At 36.8% G+C, this 23159-nt stretch overlaps 1 protein-coding gene across 27 annotated transcripts in view; it reads left to right on the top strand.

Moving 5' to 3' along the window:
• The window catches only part of IKZF2 (IKAROS family zinc finger 2), a 155344-nt gene extending 133997 nt beyond the window's left edge, over nucleotides 1–21347 (top strand). For 26 of the 27 annotated variants that reach the window (XM_070269150.1, XM_070269145.1, XM_070269142.1 and 23 more), the window contains 3 exons: nucleotides 3465–3602; nucleotides 11551–11694; nucleotides 17153–21347. In XM_070269150.1, the coding sequence (XP_070125251.1) occupies nucleotides 3465–3602; nucleotides 11551–11694; nucleotides 17153–17877 (1007 nt within the window). In that variant the 3' untranslated portion in view covers nucleotides 17878–21347. 27 annotated transcript variants of the gene reach the window in all.
• The last annotated feature ends 1812 nt before the right edge of the window (nucleotides 21348–23159 follow it).

Raw genomic sequence — 23159 nt, 5'->3', positions numbered from 1 at the left:
CATTTGGACTGGGGAAATAGATGGATATCAAGTGGATAATTACAATGCAGTTATCATGGTAACATATCTGCAAGGTGTGGACAGAGTGCTGTGAGAGCACAGAGGAAATCTCTGTCTTTGGTTCCCCAAGATTTTTTTTTAAAGGTTTAAATGATAAGTGGGAGCTTACAAACATGGGAAATTATTTCAGGCATGATCTGATGTTTTGGAGAAATGAGAGCTTAATCTAGAAAGAAAAGAGGGAGACTGCTGTATGAGAACACAGTCTGGCAGTGCATCTATGCTTGCCAGGTAGGATGAGGGTGAGAAGCCAATGAGGGGGGAAGCACAGAATCTGATCCCCCAGAAGCTAAAACAGGAGATTCAAGACATATGAAAGTTTGGTAGGGATCAAGAAATTACGAAGATTTAGAATTGGTTAAACTTCACTGGACTTAGTGGCTGTTGATTCAGAGACTATTGATGACTTTTTAAAAATGTTTCAGTAATTCAGGAATGCATCAGAATGAAGGTGTTTCAGATGGTGAGAATGTGTAACAATATTTGTAATAATAAAAGGAGCAAAATACTGGTCCTCTTCTATGTATATGTTATATCTATTAACTCATGTAGTTTATAAGTATTATACAAACTCATCATTTATAGGGAGTAAATATAAACAATGTCTTCATGAACTTGAGTTTTAAGAAATATTAAAAAACTGACAGGAAGTGGTCTCGTGGGAATAGAAGAGCCTTTGGATTTGGCAGGGCTTGTTGATGATATTTGAAAATAAGTTTCAAAGGTGTAGTAAGGGCATGATCTCGACTTTGAAGGAGCTAAGTACGTGAGAGTAAATAGAAAAAGACAACGGCAGTTCCCGGAAGTCCTGAAACTCTGCCTCTCCTCCACCCTACTTCCCCTCCGTTATCTGACTAACTTCTACTTTCCTTCAGTTATCAGCCTAAATGTTCCTGCCTCAGGCAGACCTCCCTGTCCAACCTTCTCAAACTGAATTAGGTTCCCCAGGTTATACTAGCCCACCATTCTTTTGCTCTGTAGAATCTACCACAGTCTGTGATGCGTTGCTTGTGCATTTGTTAAATGTGTATCTTCCTCCCCAGATTGTCAGTTTCAAGAGGATAGGCACCGTGAGAGTTTGTTCTCCACTTTACATTCCTGCCTCATCCCAGTGTTGGGACATAGCAGGCGTTTAATAGATATGTCTTAAATGAGAGAGGTAGACAGATAAGGTAGCATTTCCAGAGCAAATTTCTTAGAGATAGAATAGTTCTAAGAGGATTCAAAGTCCCACATGTCACACATGTGTATGTGGATTGCTGAAGTGGAATTCAGGTGAAGATTTGGGAAATGGAGGTTATACTTTTAGACAATTTACTCAAATCCCTGATGAATAACAACGAGAACTAGGATGGGATGAAGAGGAAAGAGTGATGTTTTAAAACAAATAGATGACAAAATGGAATAAGCTGAAGTAAAGCAGATGGCATAGACTTCAAAAATTCGGGTAGTAAAAAATGAGTTTTCGAAGCAGTAAGAGGTATGTCCTGTCTTTTCTTCCTTCTCAGGTGAGTCGGGAGTTTATAGAGGATTGTGAGCCAAGGGAAGTGGAAGGGAACTAGGTTTTAATTTAGTGGAGAAGGTGTCAAGTTTGCTTATAGAAATAAGGAGAAGAAAGTATCGGAGGACATGTTCACAGTGAAACATAGCACACAATGCAACAGGACTAACAAAAGGGAAGATGGAGATGGCGGAACTAGTTTATGGTGGGCTATTAAGTACGATGTTTGTGCTTAATAATATTAATTGGTTAATAGGCTTGTTTAGAGCAAGTTCATCACTTATTTCTAGAGAAACAGCACTAATGAACCCAAAATTGAGTAACGGTGATAGCAAAGGCTTTTTTTGTAATATATACATGTCTTGGAATGCAATTACGTGTAAATGTATTTATATTATTTTCTTTAACTATTTTTGACTAAAACTATTTTCTTGTATTTTTTACTGCTCTCACAGAGTGATGCAGATTCTTCACAGCACACAGAACTACCTGGTTTCTACTTCCCAGAAATTTTCAGTTCTGAAAAATAGAAGTTATTTCGCCTAGTATTTTCAGAAATGACTAATCCTGCCTTAGAGAGCTTTGATTTTTTAAAGACAGTTTACAAAAAATTCTGATAATGAAGTAACTGATTTTAGTTTATGCGCACCTCAAATACAATCTACAGGCATTTTAAAAATGAGTATAGTGAGATTTTTATGCAGCTGTGAATACCTGGCCTTGTTAGAGTGTTTCGGTTCCACTTGTGACTAGTGCCATAGCTTGGGTTTGTAAGGCAACTGGAGTTAGGGATGCTGTCTTTGACCGTAAAAAAGAGTTGTCTGTTTGTCCTCTGGTTGAAACAAGATGATTCCTATGGGAGTCAAATGTGAGCCCCTGACCTGATTCACGCTACGCTTTACTACCAAGGGCTTTGGCACAGACCACCTGGTGTTTTATGTTTTTTCATATCCATTCAAAACCAAGGATCAAGGTGCTCTGTGTTATCTTTGTGAACAGTCCTACATTAAAACATGCCTCTTTCCCTAAATGTGTTTCTTTTAATCAATTTCTTAAAGTTTTTGTTTGCTTTTTTATGTGAGCACAGCTGTATTTTATCAGATATACTGAGATATGTATGACTCTCTGGCTACTAGAAAATAATTCGTTTCCTGAATGTGACATGTGTTAGAAAATATTTCTATCATTGTATAAGTACGTTAGGGCTTTGGTGGTTCTTGTTAATAGCCCTGCCTCAAAGCCCCGAGTAGATTAATTCTCAGTAAGAGAAGAACAGTGCTGATGTGGGAGAATGCACTTAACTGCTGCAAAGTTTTGCATGTGTGAATAGTTATTACCAAGATGGAAAGAAAAGAGAAACTCTCTGCTTTTATCTGTACTTTTTCTCATCACTTGAATTCTTTTTAGTCTTCTTGGTACCCATGAATAATCTTTTCGTTAAACAATGACATTTCGAGTTGTTGCGTTTTAGGTTTCTTCAGTAAAATTCTCTGTCCTTACCCACCCCCAAAAAATAAATAAAAAATAATTCTCATCACGTATCTAGGACACTCCTAATTTGTCTTTTGAATGAGTTAAAGCTGAGAGAATTGTATCAGAGTAAATGTTAGTACTGAGAGTCAGATAAACTGAAGACTGATCGTCCGCCCTTCATGATCTAGGACACAGTCAGAGCATGAACTGGACTCAGTATTTCCCCGATTGCCAAAGGTACCATCTGCCTTTTCTGGCTTTTATTCTTGGTAGACATGTATTATCTTTTCCTGCCTAAATTGGAGTGTGGAGGAGGAAGAGGTTTAAGTCTGAAAAGCACATGAACGCTTCCTCCAGACTATCAAAAGTTAGCTGTTAGTTATGCTTTGGACGATGCCAGCAGCAGACTAATCTTGAGTTCTCTTCGCAGTGGGTAAACCTCACAAGTGCAACTACTGTGGACGAAGCTACAAGCAGCGCAGTTCATTGGAGGAGCACAAGGAACGCTGCCACAACTATCTCCAGAATGTCAGCATGGAGGCTGCTGGGCAGGTCATGAGTCACCATGGTGGGTAGAAATGGCATCCCAATTTTCTTCACCCCCTCTACCTACTACTTTTGTAGGTTTTTATGGGTTAAATAGTTCTCTCTACCTTTCGGCATAAAGATAAACTCTTACTCTGTTTAAAACAATTTTAGATCACATTAACTTTGTATGGGGTTATCTTGTTAAGCACTTGAAATAAGTTGAGCTATGAGACACTTGGCAGACAAGCTATATTGTTTTTGTGATACTCCAAATTATTTCTGATAACGTGTTTGAATTAACATAATAATGGCAGCCGACCTTCAATAGACTGAAGGAAGGTACTATCTACTCTTCTCTTTGGTTACACCGAATAGTTAGAGATGGTTCCACCTAAGTCTGTAGGTTTCCTAAAAGAATTAATTGGTTATTTGTGCATTTTCGATTCTCTTAGGTCAGTGCTCAGTGATATAATTGGAAATTTCTTCAATCTGTCTGTGATTTAGCTTGGAAATTACTGATTTTGCTTTCTACAAGTGTGAGGAAAGATCTAGACCAAAATTAGGTACCACATCCCTCCGCAAAAATCAAAACCTGAGCAAAACATCCTGATCTCCACAATACAAAACAGCAGGTAGGAAGGCAGTCCCTAAAGTTTATCAATTCATAATCCTCTATAACTGGAAAATTAACATTAGTAAATCGGCCTTACAAAGGAAAGTTATGAACTTCAATTCTTTAGATTTATAGCATCCATCTTCTCCTATATAGTTTTACAGAGATTGATTTTATTATTTATACAAGTACATACAGAAGTCTTAACTTATTGGTACATTTATATCTTTTACTTTTAAAAAATTTGGGCAATATTAAATAGTAAATTAGGAGAATGCTATAGTCACTTTTAAAATATAAATATCTATTTAGCAACTTACAGAGAGCTCCAGGATTATTTGTGAGTTTGTTTGTTTTATGTAATACGTACAGTGGAACTGTGTTCATTAGACAGCTAGTGATTATTATTTGTTGCTGAATTTTGAAGTTTTTTTAACTTAAAATATTTATTTTGTTATCCTGAATAACTGAAGCATTTCTTTGTATTGACGATAGCTTATATCATACAGTAGCAGATTTCATTCTATTCATCATTGTGAGTGAGTCCATTTACTTTTAAATTATCATTATTAACTAGCATTTTTAAAAGCCTGTCTGTGTTTTAAGGCTTGGGAAATTTGATAATGCAAGCTTGCATTACCTGGGCTTATGAGGGTAACAGTGGAATGGTGGGCCCGGGAGTCCAGCAAGCCTGGTCTGACTGTGTGGTGTCTGAGTGTGTCATCGTAGGCTCGGTGTGAGAATTAAATGTGATTGGATATGCAATAAATGCTCAATAAAAAGTTCTTTTTACTCTTACACTTCAGGGCATTAAATATTAAGAAAGAGTAAAGGTGCCATCCTCTTTAAAGTTATGTTACTTACCAGCATTAGCGTACGCATTCAAGGTTTCATTTGTCTGCTAAGCACTGTTTCTGTTTAAGCTGTTGATTTTAGAGGTGGCTTGAGGCAAGGTAGCCGATGGAGGCTTGGGGCACGCCCCAGCTTTCCAGAGACACTTTACCGAGCTGCTACTGGTTTTTCCATATCATGTTCTCTCATTGCAGTTTTGACATTTGTCTGGATTATTAATTCGTTTTTCCATTCACAGTTATTTATGAAATTGTGCTGAATACACATCTGAATAAGAAATAAACTCTCTCGTAAAAGACTTTATATTGTCACAGGGAGGGAAGGTGTACATAAATAATTATAGTCGACGTTTAACTATCTGTTGGCAGATTAACCAATTATAGAATAAGTGCTGACAAACATTTTAAACAGATGTATTTTGGGGAGAAAAAGACTTCTAAACTGCTGCGGCCTCAGTGTCAACCCCCGTTTCCCAGATCACTTAACCCTTGACAGGCAGAGGCCCTTTACAGGTAGCTGTGAAACTGGAATAGAGTGGGGACATTGGGAAAGACAGGCAAGTACTGGGTAGATCAGAGGGCAAAGCCAAGATGGAGTGGGCTGGGGGCATCATTTATAGACCCAAATATGTGTTTGTCAATATTGGATATAGTTTTAACCGCGTAAGTTTATATTAATGCCATTTCATGCTGTACTTTTCCCAGGTGTGTTGTAATAATAGCTTGAGATCATCCTGAATCTCGGTTTCCTTTTGTTAACATGCTTGGTGGGGAATTGACTGTATGAGGTAGGGATTGATAGATGCCACTGGAGAGAAAAATATGGGTAAATGCTACTAGAGTTCATCACTAACCTTGTCTCATACACATGGCTTGGCATGTTCCTCCTTTTAAACAGAGCCACGATGAAATTCATATTTATCCCCTTCCCTCTCACACTATCGTATTACATCTTGTCTATTTTTTTGTCTTTTCTTTTAGTGGTGGGTGTGGGGGGTTGCTGTCGTTGTGGTTGCCATTAGCTCCTTGAAATTAATTACTATTTTTTTGTTCATATCTGACATAGTTAATTTCCTAGCCTCTCTTTCCCAGAACATTTTCTTCCCTATGTTAGCTCTTCTAGTGAGAAAGTGTCTGAAGTCAAAGAGGCATTCATTCTTTCATTTCATTCAAGAAACATTTATTAAGGACTTGCTATGTGCCAAGTTCTGTGGAAAGTTCCAGGGACATACATATAAATGGACACAATTTCTTACTTACATTTATAGTCTGATAGGAAATACATACTTAAAAAATAAAATGAAGCAAATGCTCTAATAAAAGTATACATACACTTCTTCAGGACCACAGATGCAGAACTGACCTGTCTGGAGGAGTCAAGGAAAGTTTGTTACATGTAGTGTTTAATTTGTACATGAGGATGAGAAAAATTGCATAGATCAGACAGATTCCGAGAGTGTGCACTCCCGACAGAGAAGTTGCCATAGGCTATGACTTAGAGGTATAAAGAACATTAACAGGTTTCTGGACATTGAACATAGTTAGAGTTAAAGCAGTGGTAGGAAATAAGACTTAAATAGTAGGTTGTGATGCAAAGATAGTGCCTTTCATGCTAATCCAATGTTTGAATGTCATTGAAGTAATCAGATTTGTGTCTTCTAAAGAAAAACGTCACCAGCGTAAAGAATAGATGCCTGATTGGAGTGCAGGGAGAGACTAGAAGTGAGAATGCCATGGAAGAGATGAAAAGGCAGCAGCAGGAGAAGGGAACAGGGTGAAATACTAAAGACATATTTAGTTGGTAGAATATAACGTTCTTGACTTTGAGGGAAAGGGAGGAAGTTCATGACTGGTAGTTTTAGAAAGAAAGATAATAATGAATTGCATTTTCTGGAAGATTATCTTATTTGAAAATTATCTTCCAGCTAATTTTTCAAGGCTGTTCAGCTTGAAGAAAAAGCTTTAAAAACCAAAGTATGTAATTAGCTTTTGCCCCCTTGCCTGAAGACAAAAATGCAAGTGTGAACCAGAAAGATGGCCAACCTTAAAGCAAGAATATGTATTCTTAGGTCTATGCTTTGAATTATTTGGGAAAGGGAAGTTTTTATTGCAAGCATGGAGACATGATTGAGAACGTGTAAACTTTCTAGTAAGCTTCTTGGACCTCTTTCCATTGGGTGACATTTCCTTCATTAAGTCATTCGGTAAACATCCATTGAAGATTATAGTTGTCTCACGTCATGAAAGGTACTACGGACACCAAGTCAAATAAAATGCAGTCCCTACGCTAAGGCTATTTACCAAGTATTGGAAGAAACAGACCAGTAAACCAACAGTTAGAGCACATTATAGGGGCATAGAGAGGATACATATCTAAGTCAGACTGGGTGTTCAAGAGGACTTTCTTAAGGGAGCTATGTTTGAACAAGATTTTCAAAGGAAAGAGAGCCAACTGAAGAAGTGGAGAATGGTGTTTCATGCAGAGAGAACAGCTTGTGTGAAGAATTAGCAGTCTGAAGGGCCATGGTGGGTTAAGGACCTATAGGGAGCTGTGTATAATTAGAGCCCCGATTATAAGGGAAAGAGAAATTGGAAGGTGATAAGGCTAAAGAAACAGTCTGTGAACAGAGCATCAAGGGCCTATTGTGCTAAGCAAAGATGTACCTTATCCTAAAAAACATTATTACTTTAACATTTTATTGCTAGAAATGGGGGAGATAGATCAGAAGAGTCAAGATAGAGGCACGTAGACCATTGAACAATTTCCTGATTGCTCGGGTTGAGATTAGTAGCCTGGAATATCAGAAATGTTAGAAATTGAGAGCAACTATAAATGTAGAGTCTAAAACAGTTGGTACCTCCATGTGTGTATATAAGGAGAGGTAGCAAGGAGGAGAAGGGACAGGAGAGCAGGTGAAAGGAAGAAGTTTAGGATTTGCCACAGGTATCTAGCGTGGATGACAGCAGAGACAGTATTACCATTCAATGAGACGGAAATTAGGAAAACAAGAAAGTTCGGGGCGGGAAATGCAGATTTCACTTTTTGAGCACATTATTTTTTAGGTACCTGTGAGAGACAGCCAAGTCAAACTATCTAGGAGGACATTGAATATATAGATCTTAGACTCTTGAGAGAGGTCTGGGTAAGAAATAAAGATGTGGGAGCCATCTTACATAGGTAGTGGCCTGAAGTATTAGGTTTAATAAGGTTATATGGGTAAGTATAGAGTGAGACATCAAGAAGGCCATATCACCAGGAAGAAAAAAAAGAAAAAGAAAAAAAGAGCCATGGAGATGAGTAAGAGCAGAGGGGGGGAAAATGGAAAGAGTGATTTCACAGAAGCCAAAGCAAGTATCGGCACTGTGCAATGTTGTCAAGAAAATAACAAAGATAACTGAAAAGTTTCTTTTAGATTCGGCAGCATGGAGCACCTTTGCGCTAATATAGAGGATAGCTGTTGTTTTTGCTGCCCTACATACCTTCCTCCTTTTGCTTACAAGACTCCCATTGTCTTTTAAAGAACTGTCTCCCATTGCATGAAGCCATGGCGAGAGGCTCAGTCTAGACACCCTGCCTTCCCTGGCCAGGGGTGGACATGTGACCTAGTCTAAGACCCACAGACTTGTATCTTCTTGGAATTTGAAATTTGAGTGGATTGTTTGGTAAAATAGCTGTGTTGGAAAAACTTTTATGGTTCTCTCTTTATGATTTATCAATGTGAGGAAATAATGCAAGTATAAATATATTTGTATCCTGGTTATATCTCAAAAATAAGGTCAAGGAAGATGCTTGATTATAAAGTCTGCTCTAACAAATGAAGTTAGCATGTTGGTGTTTTCTTAGCCTGCATGAATCTCACTATGTGGTTAACACATTATGAGTTAACCAGAGGACGTGTTTTGTATTTCAAGCGGTATATATCCAGAAACATTTTGATGAGTTGCACCCAGATCCATGAAAGCAAAAAAATCAGATTAATTGCATAATTGAGAAAATGTATCAGATCTTTTCCTAATGGCAGACCGTAAAAATGTCAAACTTGTTTATAAAAAGTCAATTCTCAAATTATGTTTGCAAAGAATAGTATAGCATAGTGGCTAAGAGTCCAGGGTCTGGAGCCACAGCACCAAGGTCCAACTCATGTATTTCCTATGTAATATAGATGTAAACTCTGAGGGAATTACTTAGCACCTCTGGGTCTTTGTTTCCTCATCTATAAAAGGGAGATGGTAATTGTACTTATCTTAGGGGGCTGTTGAAAGCATTGAATGAATTATTAAATGTCAAACCCTTAAAACAGTAGTTAACACATAGTCTACGTCACTTGTTGTTGTTATTATTATTATTGCCAACATGGTAGGAGCAAGATCAGTATTTGATATGTAAAGAGCTGTCGTAAAGTAGAAGTTAGAGCTCTGCCAAAGTCATCGCTTTCAGTTCACATGAGCTTCATTGAACTTGGGACAAATCATCTGAATTGAGGTGGATGTGGTGTGGGACAGTTCCCACACCCAGGTTTCGTTCTGAGTGTTAAATGTGTGCAAATATGAAAATTCAAGGTGAGACTTAGAGCAAAACTGCCAAGTTTGAGACTACTCATTTCAAAACTAATTAGTATATTCAATTTGGGGGCAAACCCTGTTAACCAGTTTTGCTGTTTTTTGGCAAAATTTACAACAAAGTTTTTTTTCTTTACTTCTTTCATTTTGGATCTTAGTCCATGACATATTTTCATCTTTGGTCCGTACATGGCCTGTTTTTCAGTTGTTTAGTTATTTTGAGATAATGTGGTAAGGGTCTGTGAATCCACAACCCAAAACAAAGTTAAGATTTTGACAGTAATCTGTGTGGAATTACGTGGTTCCCCACATCACCACTCCATTCCCTCCTCCTGGCCCTCCTTATTTGAATTCTATGGCCATCCTTTGTTTGCTTTTCAAGTGTTCTTTTTTTAATTTTAGTTGTTGCTAAGAGAGGACATAATGTTTTATGTAATGTCTGGGGATATACTTTTCCACTTGATAAATCGTGAATTATATCAGTATAGAAAATGACCTAATGTTTCCTTGTTTCTGAATCTCGTCTTGGAACTTTTTCCAGATTAACATCCAATAACTGCAGAATCCCTTGCTGTTCGTAACTGAAGGGCTTCTTATAAGATAGAGGTTAAATGTTACATTTTTCTGGCCCATCGAACAAACTTACTGGGTTAACCAAAAACTTAGATTGAATGCTGATTTCTTTAAACATGTCCAAATTAGGAAAACAATTTTCTGATGCCATTTTTCATTTCTTCAACAGCCTGCATCGGTTATTAAATAGGTCACCTGAATTGTGCACTGGATTTTTAACTTTCATCTCTTGCTTTCTTCCTTTATTTTAGTGTGCGCCCTTATAAATGACAATGCATTGTATTTCACACAGTGGGACTATCCTTTACAAATGAAAGGAGAATAAATCATTTTGCAGTGCATGCTCGACAAGTAGAAGTATCCTAAGATATGAAACCTTTGGGTTTCCAAACAGAACTAGCACAAATACAATTGGTGAAAGCAACAATAATCATGAAGTAGTAAGTTATAGTCTTTCCTATGAACATTAGTTTTAGTCAACTCATCTCATCTGTCTCAGATGTTACTCTATCCTTAATTAAACATCTTTTGACAACATTTTTATTCAAAAACAACTTTTATAAGTTCTTTGTCTGCACAACGAAAGTTAATATCTAATGTCAATATCTATGAGCTAATATATTAGCCCATAGCAACTTAGACAAATGGGATGGAGAGGGAGCAGCTTTGAAGAGTTTATGTCAAATGAATTAGAGCAGTAGTTTAGTGAGCAAATATGCCAATTTGGAAATGGATTCTTCTATCCTGCTGAAGAGCTCTTTTTAAAATAAATTACAGTCATAAAGCTGCCACAGTTTACTGTGCACAGACATGTTCAGAATTGGACCTCTTTCACGAAGGCTGCTCAGTGCAGGTATTTAACTACTGCCAGTGGGGCTCACAGCTCACTCTCAGCTCATCAAATAGAAAATCTGCCACAGGAAAATACATGGGTTAAAAAAAAGCTGGATAATATTGTGGTGTTAATTCTGTGTGTCTATTTAAGCTTTCCTCTAAAACAAGTTGACTGACTTAAATTGTTTTAGAAAATAAACTCCCAAAACCTTGAGAATAGTGCAGTCTTGAAGTAGTATTGATTTTAATCAATGTTAAAAACACTTTCAGAGGAATAAGATGAGAAACAAGATGAACATGTTTGCCACCAATCGTGGCAACAGTTTGTGTCATTGATCTGAGAGAGACCAGGATAAAAACAAATCCTGTGTTTGTGTGTGTGTGTGTGTAAAATTAGACAGTGCATTTTAACACTAGAGGTTATTTTTTATACTTGCTTTATTCAAGTATACTAGCTTGTATTTGTAAAACACATATAGACATGGCAAATCCAGCTGTGTATCTTCTAAAATGTTGAAGAAATTATCAGATTGCATTTTTTGTATGGTTTTACGTAGTACCTCCTATGGAAGATTGTAAGGAACAAGAGCCTATTATGGACAACAATATTTCTTTGGTGCCTTTTGAGAGACCTGCTGTCATAGAGAAGTTCACGGGGAATATGGGAAAACGTAAAAGCTCCACTCCACAAAAGTTTGTGGGTAAGTATTACAAATTCTGTTATTTCTTTAAAAGGTGATTTTAATGGGCAAAGCCATGTTCCCACGCATTAGAAATATATATGGTGTATTTCAGTTCATGAAATAAATACCCAACTCTTTTCTCCATTATTATTTTCTCCTTTATGCCACTCCACGTGTTCCACACTCTCACACAACACACACTCACACACACATGCACACACACTCACACACACCCATAGGCATATGGGCCTAAGAAAGAGAAACAAGGGAAAGACTTGGGATAGAAGCTGCTATCTCAGGATGAAATGATATAGAAAATGAAATAGCCTGTAAAAATAAAATGCTAATTTATTTAAGTAATAATCCTTAAGGGAAATGGTATAGCCTATAAGCCAGTTTTTTAATCTGTTTTTAAATCTGCATTAGTACCAGGTTTTTAAACTGTTTTCTTTACATGATATTAATGCTTTTACTCTTTGATCTAGAATGAAGAGAAGTCTTTTTTAATCAAAATTCTGCATTAGAAAAATAATGCAGCAACGTACATTCATGATGTTTCATATTTGGATCTGCATTGTTTTCATTATTTTTCTTCTAATTTTTTAAAACAATGTATGAAAAATAGAGATTCTACATAAAGAATTGTCATTAATTATATATGTAATATATCTATTCTTATAGACTTTATGTAGGGTAAAAATTAGAAGAGATGAAAATATTCAAACAGCTTCTCACATTCTAGTGTCACAGAGCATGTGGAACCTCCTCATGTGAATGACCAGGAGAAAACTCTTCTCTTTGGTTATTTCAGGGAGGAAAGAGTAATAACATCCTATTGCTCCAATAAACACTTAGAGAAGATTTCCTTTCAATCTGAAATTGAAGAACTAACAAGTCACCAAAGCATCACTTTCAAACAAGCTGGGGAGATTTATTGACAGAGCTCATTTAAAGAAAAGGCTAAAGAGTAACCCTAAGGGATCACAGTTTGCAGTGTGAATACATATAGGTCAGTTTAAAGCCCCGAGAGTATGTTCTAAAGCCTGCCTTGGGCCCTAGGTAACTTTTCCTTCTTCCTTTTGATAAATAACTATTTTTCAAAATGCCGTTTCATCTATTTTTCAAATTTGATGGATGTCCATTAAATGCTTCTATCTCAACTAGACACTAGTTTAGATGGGAAAATATGAAATTTATTATTATTCTTTTTGTCTTCTGAATTTATTTCGTTCTGCTCTTTGGAACATTTTCATGTTTTCTATGACTTAGAGTTGCTACTCTCAATTTGATTTGACTACATTCCTTTAGAAAAGAGGGACAGATTTTGTTAAATTACATTTTGATTTTAAAATAATAACATTAGGATTTTTATTAGGAATAAATGATGGTATTTTTTGATGATATTTCTTCTTTTTTTGTGTTCTATCCTAATAGTGATATATAACAATTTCACAGTAACTGTCTCTGTGATATCTTTTGAAACAAACAATTTCATCATTCCACACACCATAAATTCCTTATCATGTCCCTCAGTGAAATACTCCTCTTTGACCTGATCATGCCCTCCAGGCCAATGATCTCTGAACTTTCTGCACATCTTTTTGCCTCTTCCTCTCTTTTCTTGTCTAGTTCAGATTCCATGGTTCATCACTTTTACCCCTCTCTTGCCAATATTCTTGACTCTCCTGCTTTGTTGTCCTATCACCTCCTAGTGAAACCGCACTGTCTAGTGAAACCAACTGAGCATCTTTTCCATATCTACATAGCTGCTAGTACTTTTGGAGGAAATCTCACAGCCTTACAAATTGGTGTCACTATAAATAAATGAATATGTGATCTCAAGTATCAGTTGTCCCATCCATACTAAGTAGCAGCCCTCCTTTAATCCATCCCCAAATAGTCTTCTCTCCTAGTCGACTCTATGGCCATTTCAGCCTTTCTCTACTCTCTACAAACTTGGTACTTCACTCCTTAATGATGTTATATCTAGGTTTACAGAGAATAAAGTCAGTTAAGATAATTTCAATATCATATCACTAATCCTATAGGATTATGTACATCCACATGAACACTTTCTTCTTTTTTCCTTGTTTCAGTGAAAGAAGTATCCCTCTTTCAATTCTCCTATCCCAGCCCCCTGAATACCCTACACTGTTATTTTTCCTCTTTCTCAGTTATATTTCAACCTCCCCACTCTGTCGGCATTTTCCTTTCACCATTTAAGGTGATAAACTCTCATCATTAAAATAAATCTTCCCTCAAACTCAAGTCTCCTTTCAGTTACTACCTACTTTCTACTCATCTTGAAAGATGGAGTTGTTGAAAGAGTTCTCTATGCTCACTTTCCATAATTTCTTTCTGCTCGTTCCCCAGTCTGTGCATCTGGCTTTCTTCCCCATGCTCATCTGAAATTATTCTCATTGAGGTCACCACTAGCTTCCATAGTGCCAAATCCAGTGGACCCTTTTTAGACTATCTTACACAACTCCTAGAGAGCTTTTGCCACTATTGAATAATCAATTCCTTTTGAAACATTCTCTTCCCTTGGTTTCTATGACATTGATCTCTCTTGCATTTCTTCCAGTTTCTCTGACTACTCTGTCTCAGTCTTCTTTATGGATTTACCCCTAACAGCTAAGCAAACAGGGCAAAAGCCCTAATGGAGGCCTCCATTCATATGCCTCGATATTTTAATATTATAAACCAAGCTGAAAAACCATTATGTTCTACCTTTCTAGCTTGGAAGACTGAGTTCAAATAAATATAGAATTCTCAGGTTTCGTTGAATTCCACACCAGACCTTGGCAGCACAAGCAGGCCCACTCCCTGGCCTGGAGCCAGGCCCCTCTCTTAGTCCCACTCTTGGTTCTGTCCAATACCAAAAGGAGCCTCGTGCAAACCTGTTGGAGACTCCTCAGCCTGCACATCCAAGTTCTTTTCACATTGCCTTCCACACACAGCACATAAAGAGTAGTGTGTTGGCCATTCCTCAGGCCTAAGTGTGTGCATACCAGTAGCACAATTGGTACTCAGGAGGATGGACCTATGAAGAAGACTATACTGACTCTAGGTGCAAGCTCAGAGGCATTTGGCAAGAAATTCTGGAGTCCTGGGTATCCAGAGTATGATCTAGAAGTTAAAATCCCAATAGGCACATTCCCTTGGCCTTACACATTCCTCGTTCCATGACGAGCAAGGCCCAGGGCTCTCTAAACATGGGCCCCAGTACAGGATTCTCCCTTGCTGTGTCTGTAGGCAGGCATAAAAGTCTTGATGTTCTTCGAGGTTCTATTTTTGATCTTCTCTTCTTCATACTTTTCCTATGTCTGGGTGATATCATCTATTCTCATGGCTTCAGAAGTTACTTTCTATCAACTGATGACTCTCCTATCTGCATCTCAAGCCCAGAGCTCTCTCCTGAATTTGAGACTATATCTAAGTACTCACTGGACATAACTATTACTCATAGTCTTCCCCAAACTGAATTCATCATCTTTTCTATCTCATTGTCTTCCAATAAGTTTCCCAGGCTAGAAACCTGGGCTTCATGCTTAATTTCTTTCTTTTTCTCATTCTCTGTGTCTGCATAATTACCAAGGCCTAGCCACTATGTTTTCTAAACTTCATTTCATTCTATCGACTTTTCTACATATCCACTGCCTCTATACTAGTTCAGGCTACCGTGATCTCTTATAGCGACAACTTTCTAAACTGTCTTGCTAGATAAATATCTAGTCAAGTCACTCCCTGTTTGACCTCTTCAATCCTTATTGCCCTCAGGATAAAATTCAAATTCCTTAGCTGTCGAATGAGAACTGTATTATCTGACTCCTTCTTTTTCATGTATTTCCACTCTCAGCCATGTTGCAGTATAAGTAATCCTTTGAACAAGTTATGCCCTCTTGACTCTGAGCCTTCTTACCGGCTGCTCCACCCCCACATTCCTGTACTTGGCTAATATTGGCCATTGAATTCTTATTTCTGATGCTGCTCCCTTCAAGAAGTCTTCTTTTACTCCACTAGTATGAGTTATGTATTCCTCTTCTTTGACCCCATAGCACGTATCACGCAGTATTATAAATGATCCCTAAATTGCTGTCATTCCCACTAAACTGGAAGCTCTTTGAGAATGTAGATTAGGTTTGTCTAGCTTAACTTTTAAACTCTTGACATTGCAATATCTTCAACTGGATACCATGAGATAATTTTTCATCATTTTTTTCCTTCCATTTTCATTACTCTCATCATTACCCTGATCTCACTCTGGGGACCTTTCTTCAAACCTGAAATAATACTAGCTACCTGAAAGTGCTTTTCCAGAATGCAGTTGTGTGGATCAACATTTCCTGTCAACATTACAGTTTAGGCATCCATCTACACAACATATTAAACATTTATAAGTCCACATATATCTTTAAGAAGAATTTATCTGTAAGATTTACCTATCAGAGTAACTAGATAATTTGTAAAAAACCTCATTGTTTTAGTGGCAGAATTTTGAAAAGATAAAATATTCTGTCCAAAGCTGGAAATCTTTGAAGGAGGAAAATTAAAATTACTTGTCCTGCTTTACCCACTCAACTCTTTTATAATGTTTAGATATTATGTTTAAGTAAATTAAATTTGTTAAAGTAAATATTAAAGGGAAAATTACAAACAGCTTTCAATCAAGAAAAGTTATGGAAAACTAACAATGGGTTTACATACCAGCACCATTGCACACATGTCTGAGTAAGAAAGGGGTGATGTGAAAATGAATAATTATCCATTTCAAGAAACAAAACGATGAAACATAATATTTTCCAAGTTTATAAGTGGGTGCTGTGGGAAATAACACTCCTATTTTTAAATAGCCCTAAATTTCATTCAGTTTATCAGACAGTACCACTTTTAACAGTATTTTTAACAGAGACTTTTTTGAATTCTTCAGAATGACAAAAATTAGTTCTATGATTTTTTTTTTCTAATATAGCAGCTAAATCAACCAAAGCAACCCTACACAACCATAGGTGACAGATGCTATAACCAGATCACTCTCGCTTTTGTGACCTTTGTGGCTTCATCACTGATGTTAAAATATGAAAAAACAAGCATGGTCTCTGACATATTTTCACCTGATATTACTTCTTTCTCTTATAGTCACTGAGCTCTAGTCAGGTGGAAATTTTAATAGAGAATGAAAATAAGATAACACACTCAATCGTGCCTTTCAGGCTAGATGCATGTTCATGATGACATTAGAACAGGTGCAAACAGCTTGTGAAATTTTTATTAGTAATCCCCTTTGCAGGTGAAGAGTATTTGTGAGTCTCAGGAGAATTAAAGAGCCCAAATATTTGATCTAAAGGATAAGATATACCATATTATGGAAAATAGAAGTGATTAATTAACTATGTACTTTTATATTTTTAATCCAGTCACTCATTTTGTCATATTCTTTTTTTTCTTATTACTTTTCTCCCCCTCTCCCTTTCAGGGGAAAAGCTCATGCGATTCAGCTACCCAGACATTCATTTTGATATGAACTTAACATATGAGAAGGAGGCTGAGCTGATGCAGTCTCACATGATGGACCAAGCCATCAACAATGCAATCACCTACCTTGGAGCTGAGGCCCTTCACCCTCTGATGCAGCACCCACCAAGCACAATCGCTGAGGTGGCCCCAGTTATAAGCTCAGCTTATTCTCAGGTCTATCATCCAAATAGGATAGAAAGACCTATTAGCAGGGAAACCTCCGACAGTCATGAAAACAACATGGATGGCCCTATCTCTCTCATCAGACCAAAGAGTCGACCCCAGGAAAGAGAGGCCTCTCCCAGCAATAGCTGCCTGGATTCTACTGACTCAGAAAGCAGCCATGATGACCACCAGTCCTACCAAGGAAACCCTGCCTTAAATCCCAAGAGGAAACAAAGCCCAGCTTACATGAAGGAGGATGTCAAGGCCCTGGACACCACCAAGGCTCCTAAGGGTTCTCTGAAGGACATCTACAAGGTCTTCAATGGAGAAGGAGAACAGATTAGGGCCTTCAAGTGTGAGCACTGCCGAGTCCTTTTCTTAGACCATGTCATGTACACCATTCACATGGGTTGCCATGGCTACCGGGACCCACTGGAATGCAACATCTGTGGCTACAGAAGCCAGGACCGTTACGAGTTTTCATCACACATTGTTCGAGGGGAGCACACATTCCACTAGGCCTTTTCATTCCAAAGGGGACCCCTATGAAGTAATGAACTGCACATGAAGAAATACTGCACTTACAATCCCACCTCCCCTCAGATGTTGACATACCTTTTTTTTAATATTATTACTATCATTAATTCTTATTTTGTGGACACAGTGTCATTTGCTCTGCCTAATTACAATAAGGAAGAAACAGAAGAGAGAAGGGACAGGGGATATTGTTTCTTGATAACATGGCTTGTTTATTTTGTGAGAATTTAAGAGCAGTTCATTTCTGCCATGCATAGATATAGGGCATATCATGCTTTGGAAAAAAATCGCTTGATTCATAACAATTTACCTAAGAGATTCTGATTTGCCACTGATGTTCAGGATTATGATTGAAGGCAGGAAAGCTTATTCTGGGTAGGACTTTCGCAGTTTAAAACAGTATAAGTAATTTTACTCTTCAAAGAAGAAATTGTTTCAAAACGTAAACTGTTTTTTTTCCTCTAGAGATCATGGAACACAAACACGTTATTTTCAGCTCCTTCGATGAGTTGTTGTGAGTTCTATGTTTACCTCCCCTATGGAATTTATAATACAGTATGTTATACACTGTACCTATAGCAAAACTTTTCAACTACAGGTAGTTAAGGACACCTACAATACATCTGAGGTCCTATGATCTTATTTTTCTAAACCTAAGCACTGTTTTTCCATAGTTTTGATGACTGGCATTTTATAGACACCCTGGCAGCCTTACTTTTAACACCTTTAACGAATAGTATTTTTATCTAGTTTTCAGAATAACATATGGTCTAAGAGTGGCAAAGAGGCAGACAATAGTTTCCAAAAGGGACCTCTGCTTTTCATAAATTTGTTCAAGAAGTTTTCTTTTAAAGTTGTAATATGATAACAGCATAGTATATGTATTTGTTTCTAAAAGTATGCTTACAATTGTCACTTTATCAGCATTTAATCAGTGTTAAGCAGTCAGCAGAAAAATATAATTAGGCTAGCAGTAGGGGGAAAATGCCCACTCAGAAATCCCATTTCTGGTATTTCTCTTTTCACTGGCTTTTTCAAGCTGTGACCACCCAGTGTTCTGTCCGTAGTCCATTCATCTTTTACTCTTCGAGTGGAAGGTCTTAAAAATCTTGCAATCAGCTAGCTGTTTCTTTCAAAATCTCCTCAGAGCAATTGCTAATTTGACCTGAATGTGCTAACTTGAACCCCATAAGGTTACGGAACTAGGGCTATTTATTCTCGTGTTTTTTCAATAATAATATTTACCGCTTTTGGTGCAAGGAAAAGGGAACTTCTTTGTAACCTGTGCATTGGACTGTACATAAAACGAAAAATGAAGCTCATTTTTACCCTTCTTGGAGTTTAGAATGTGTCCGAACCGCCAAGTGAAAGTGACCATCCCTGCAGACTTTCTGTCTTGAAAACGTTCAGCTATTTATAAGTCCTTGTCAGAAGTGAATCTCAATCCCTTAGTACAGAATTTCTCATCTTTTAATCTATACACGTGTTGCCGTACTTCCTGTGTAGGTTCTCATTTCATTTATCGGGTGCTCTCTGTTTTTTTGCATTCCATCAGCATTAGAGGGAGGAACAAATGAGACCGTTAGGTCATTTGGGGAGACACACTTGGAGGCAGAACTGGCTGCTTATATTTAGAGAGGACAGGCCTGACTGTGGCTGGATTATTTGATAACCATTTATGAATACTGAAATTCTGTTAAGCAGTAACTGATAACTGCTCTAAAAAAAAATCATTAAGTAGGATGCTAAAACTATGTTTCTTAATACAGAATGATGTGGGAATTAGCAAGACTAGTGAACTATGGACAGATAAGCAAATCTGGCACTAACACTGCTCTTCATTCATTTTCTAGTTTATCATCTGCTTATTTAAGCAACTTCTAAGCACTAACACAGCCAGAGCTGGGCAGAATGGTTACAAGTCAGCTCTCTTTTACTAGCCCCTGTTGTAATTATTTTTGGAGAAATATCCAAACTCTTCCTTTAAATCTAAGAGAATGCACCAAAACAGAGATGTGAAATGTTTTAAATAGAATGTCAACTGCCATTTTTTTCTGCATGCTTTCATACATTGGTACGTTGTGAATATACGGTTTATTCAAAGATAAAGCATGTCTTTGAGACTCCCTCACCCACCAACCCTAACCACTCACAAATAATTGGAATTTCATTTTTTTTTCTTTTGGGAGGAAGGTAAATAAAGTTAGTGATTTTGTGTTTTACTGAAATTTAAGGAAACATTTGGATGGCACTCAGTGTGTTCATAACTTTGGCTCTGTGTGAACTTCTGCTGGCATCATCCATGAATTTTCTTCCTGCTTCCTATTTTTTTTTTTACTGTATGAACAATCATGTACCTACCTGTCCTGGGATGAAACTGATTTTAGATGGACCAAAAGAGTTGTGTAGTACCCCTATGAAGACAGGAATAATGCACTCTTTTTTTTTTTCTGACTTCATCTTTTTGGGAATCTGTTTTATTGAAGGGGCTTAATATTTGTGAGAGTGTTTGCTACAAGTGTACACTTGTACTTCCTTAGCTTCATGATATGAGGAACAGAAGGAGGTAAAGATGGCTCAGGGTGTGGCAGGGACAGATGAGGACGAGGTCAATTCAAATGTGGAGGTTAGAGAGAATTTTTTTGGACACAGTGCTTTCTGGGAAACTCTGGATGGCTATATTTGCATGCCTCTTCTTCACAAAAGGTAATATGCAAAGTGGCGGCACCTAGAAATAAATATGAGGGTCAGACACCAAATAAATCAAGTTTTACATAGCAATTACATGCCCGGTTTATTTAGGTGAGATTTCACATTACAGGGCATTTGAGGGGAATGAAAATGGGTTAGCCTCTGTATTTTCCAGTGTGGCAAAAATTCAGAAATTCATCACATTGCTTTGCCCTAATTTTGCCCAGAATTTTATCTCCAGCTCCTGTTGGAAAAGTGTGCTATCTTTAATAGTGGTCAATCACTTTTAAAAACCATTCTAATCTGGCTTTTTCAAACATTGAACGTGACCAATAAGCAGATTGGAAGAGACTGAGTTGTTGAAACATTCCGTTGAGAATTTTCTGGAGGGACAAAATGAGAGAATGAGACAGTAGAGTTTAGATTAAGTCTCTCTCATACATACATACAGGCAATTGTATGTATGCATCATAGTGTGTGTGTGTGTGTGTGTGTGTATACACACACATTCTTTTAGAGAAAATTCATGAAAAGAAGCAACTACAGTGATCAGATGTGTTGCAAGAGTGTATAGAGAGTTAAAATACAGTTACTACCTGAGCAGTTTAGTGGGTTTACTTTACCAGATTGTATTAAGAAATATTAAAGAAGTTACTGGTATGTCTTTAGGACTACTCACAACTATTAAACTTAAATCTATCTACTTCCGGAATAAATCAAAACAATCAAAAAAAAAAAAAAGATTTTTAAGCTGATATGATCTAACCTCCAAAGTGAAAGAAACACAAATTACTTTTGAATAGGAAGATACAGAAAAGAAAAATTATCAACTTTTGCTTGTCAGCAAATGGAGAAAGACAAGAATATTTTAGTGAGCTTGATATTGTTTTTACTTACAGTTTTTGTCTCAGCTATACACCTCACAAAACCACGAAGTCTTTGTGATATTTTATAAATGCTTGACAAAATTTACATCAGTGAAGGCACTTAGATGAAAATTACATTTTACTTATTTTTCCAAAATTGTTTTACTTATTTCACTCTATCTCCAAAATAATTCCTTAAAGTAGAAAAAGAACAGAAAAGGATGCTAAAAAACAAACAAAAAACTGTATGCCCCTAGTTTCAAGACAGAACGTAGGTTATAAGAGGCACTAGCTACATTATTCTTTTAACTTTGAATTGTTCATTTTACAAAAGGGGTAAGTTACATTTGTGGTCATCTTTAGTTATATATTATTTTAGTGAGTACTATCTGTATGAAGATTATTCTAAAACAGAAAGTCCCCAAATGCAAAAGAAAAAAAGAGTGGGGGTGAAATTGAGCTTGTATATATGAAAGTTATCTTATAAATGTTTTTAAACCTCCAGTTTCTGCAAAATAATTAAAATATACAGTAACTGGTCTCCGAAAATCCTGAATTTAATGTATTAAATACTTATAAAATTTCTTTATATTGGTGCCTTTTTAAAATGGATTGAGAGAGTGTTGGTTAGTTGTTGGAGCCCCACAACGCTTTTATTATGTATTTTTCAAAATCATTTAAAATTGAGTACTATATAATTCATCTTTATGTACTTAGGGCAAAACAGTTAGAGGAATTTTCAATCCAGAGACTTTCAGCTCATCTGTTTAAAGTAAAAGGAAACTTTGAAACCAGGTTTTAATATCTTTTTAGTCTGCTAGTATTTCTGAATACCATGACAAGATTATGCAGGTAAAACATGAGGTAGAGGGGAATTTTCACTGTGAATTGCATTATGGTATGTGTTTCTGTTTTGTTTTTAAGGAAGAATAAGTTCTAATATCATACGAGTCTCTATTAGTGAAATTTGGGGTCAATAAAATGCAGTATTGTTTTGGGATTTCATCTGCAGACTAGTTTTGCACTAGTCTTAGAACCTCTGTGTTCTCATCTGTTAACATTTTATGGAATAATGTAAAGAAGCAGGTGATTCATTCTTCTTGAACCAAACAAAACTGAGCAGTCACAGCACGTTGCTGTTCTCCAAAGCAGTCTCAAATGGTTTCCTACCATGGTTGTGTGCTACTTGCAGTGAATATGTTAGGATATGACAGCTTTTAAAAAAAATAAGCTGCTTGTTATACGAAGCAAATGTCATATGACCAAGAAGCTGTGATATGCTAGTGTTTCTTTTTATCATAGTATCTTGCTAGGCCAAATAATGACACCTTGAATATTTTTACATTTATTGCAGAAACCTAAAATTTTGGACTTTCCCTAAGGTTTTTATGTAACATTCTATTTCTAGCTCTTTAGTTTTCTCTTGCTGTACTGTAAGTTGGTGAATATTTTTCACACACACTCTTACAAATAAGTTCCTAATTTTGTTTATGGGGTTTTTCTCCCCTAATATTGCATTTATATATTTTCTGTATGAATTTGTTGTGAATTAACCTTTATCCCATACAGAGAGTGGTACCTGAATGACTAGTTTTCTAAGATGTCCTTTTTATTGTGAATAAAATATAAAATCTCCAGGCCCTCAGCTAAACCACATAAAGTACAGCATGTAACTTCACATAGGTACAGATAGGCCAGTTTGTAGCT

This window comes from Equus caballus, chromosome 6 (genome assembly GCF_041296265.1).
Source record: "Equus caballus isolate H_3958 breed thoroughbred chromosome 6, TB-T2T, whole genome shotgun sequence".
NCBI classification, from domain to species: domain Eukaryota; kingdom Metazoa; phylum Chordata; class Mammalia; order Perissodactyla; family Equidae; genus Equus; species Equus caballus.
The sequence above is the reverse complement of the archived record's forward strand: the minus strand, read 5'-3'. Positions and strand labels throughout refer to the sequence as shown.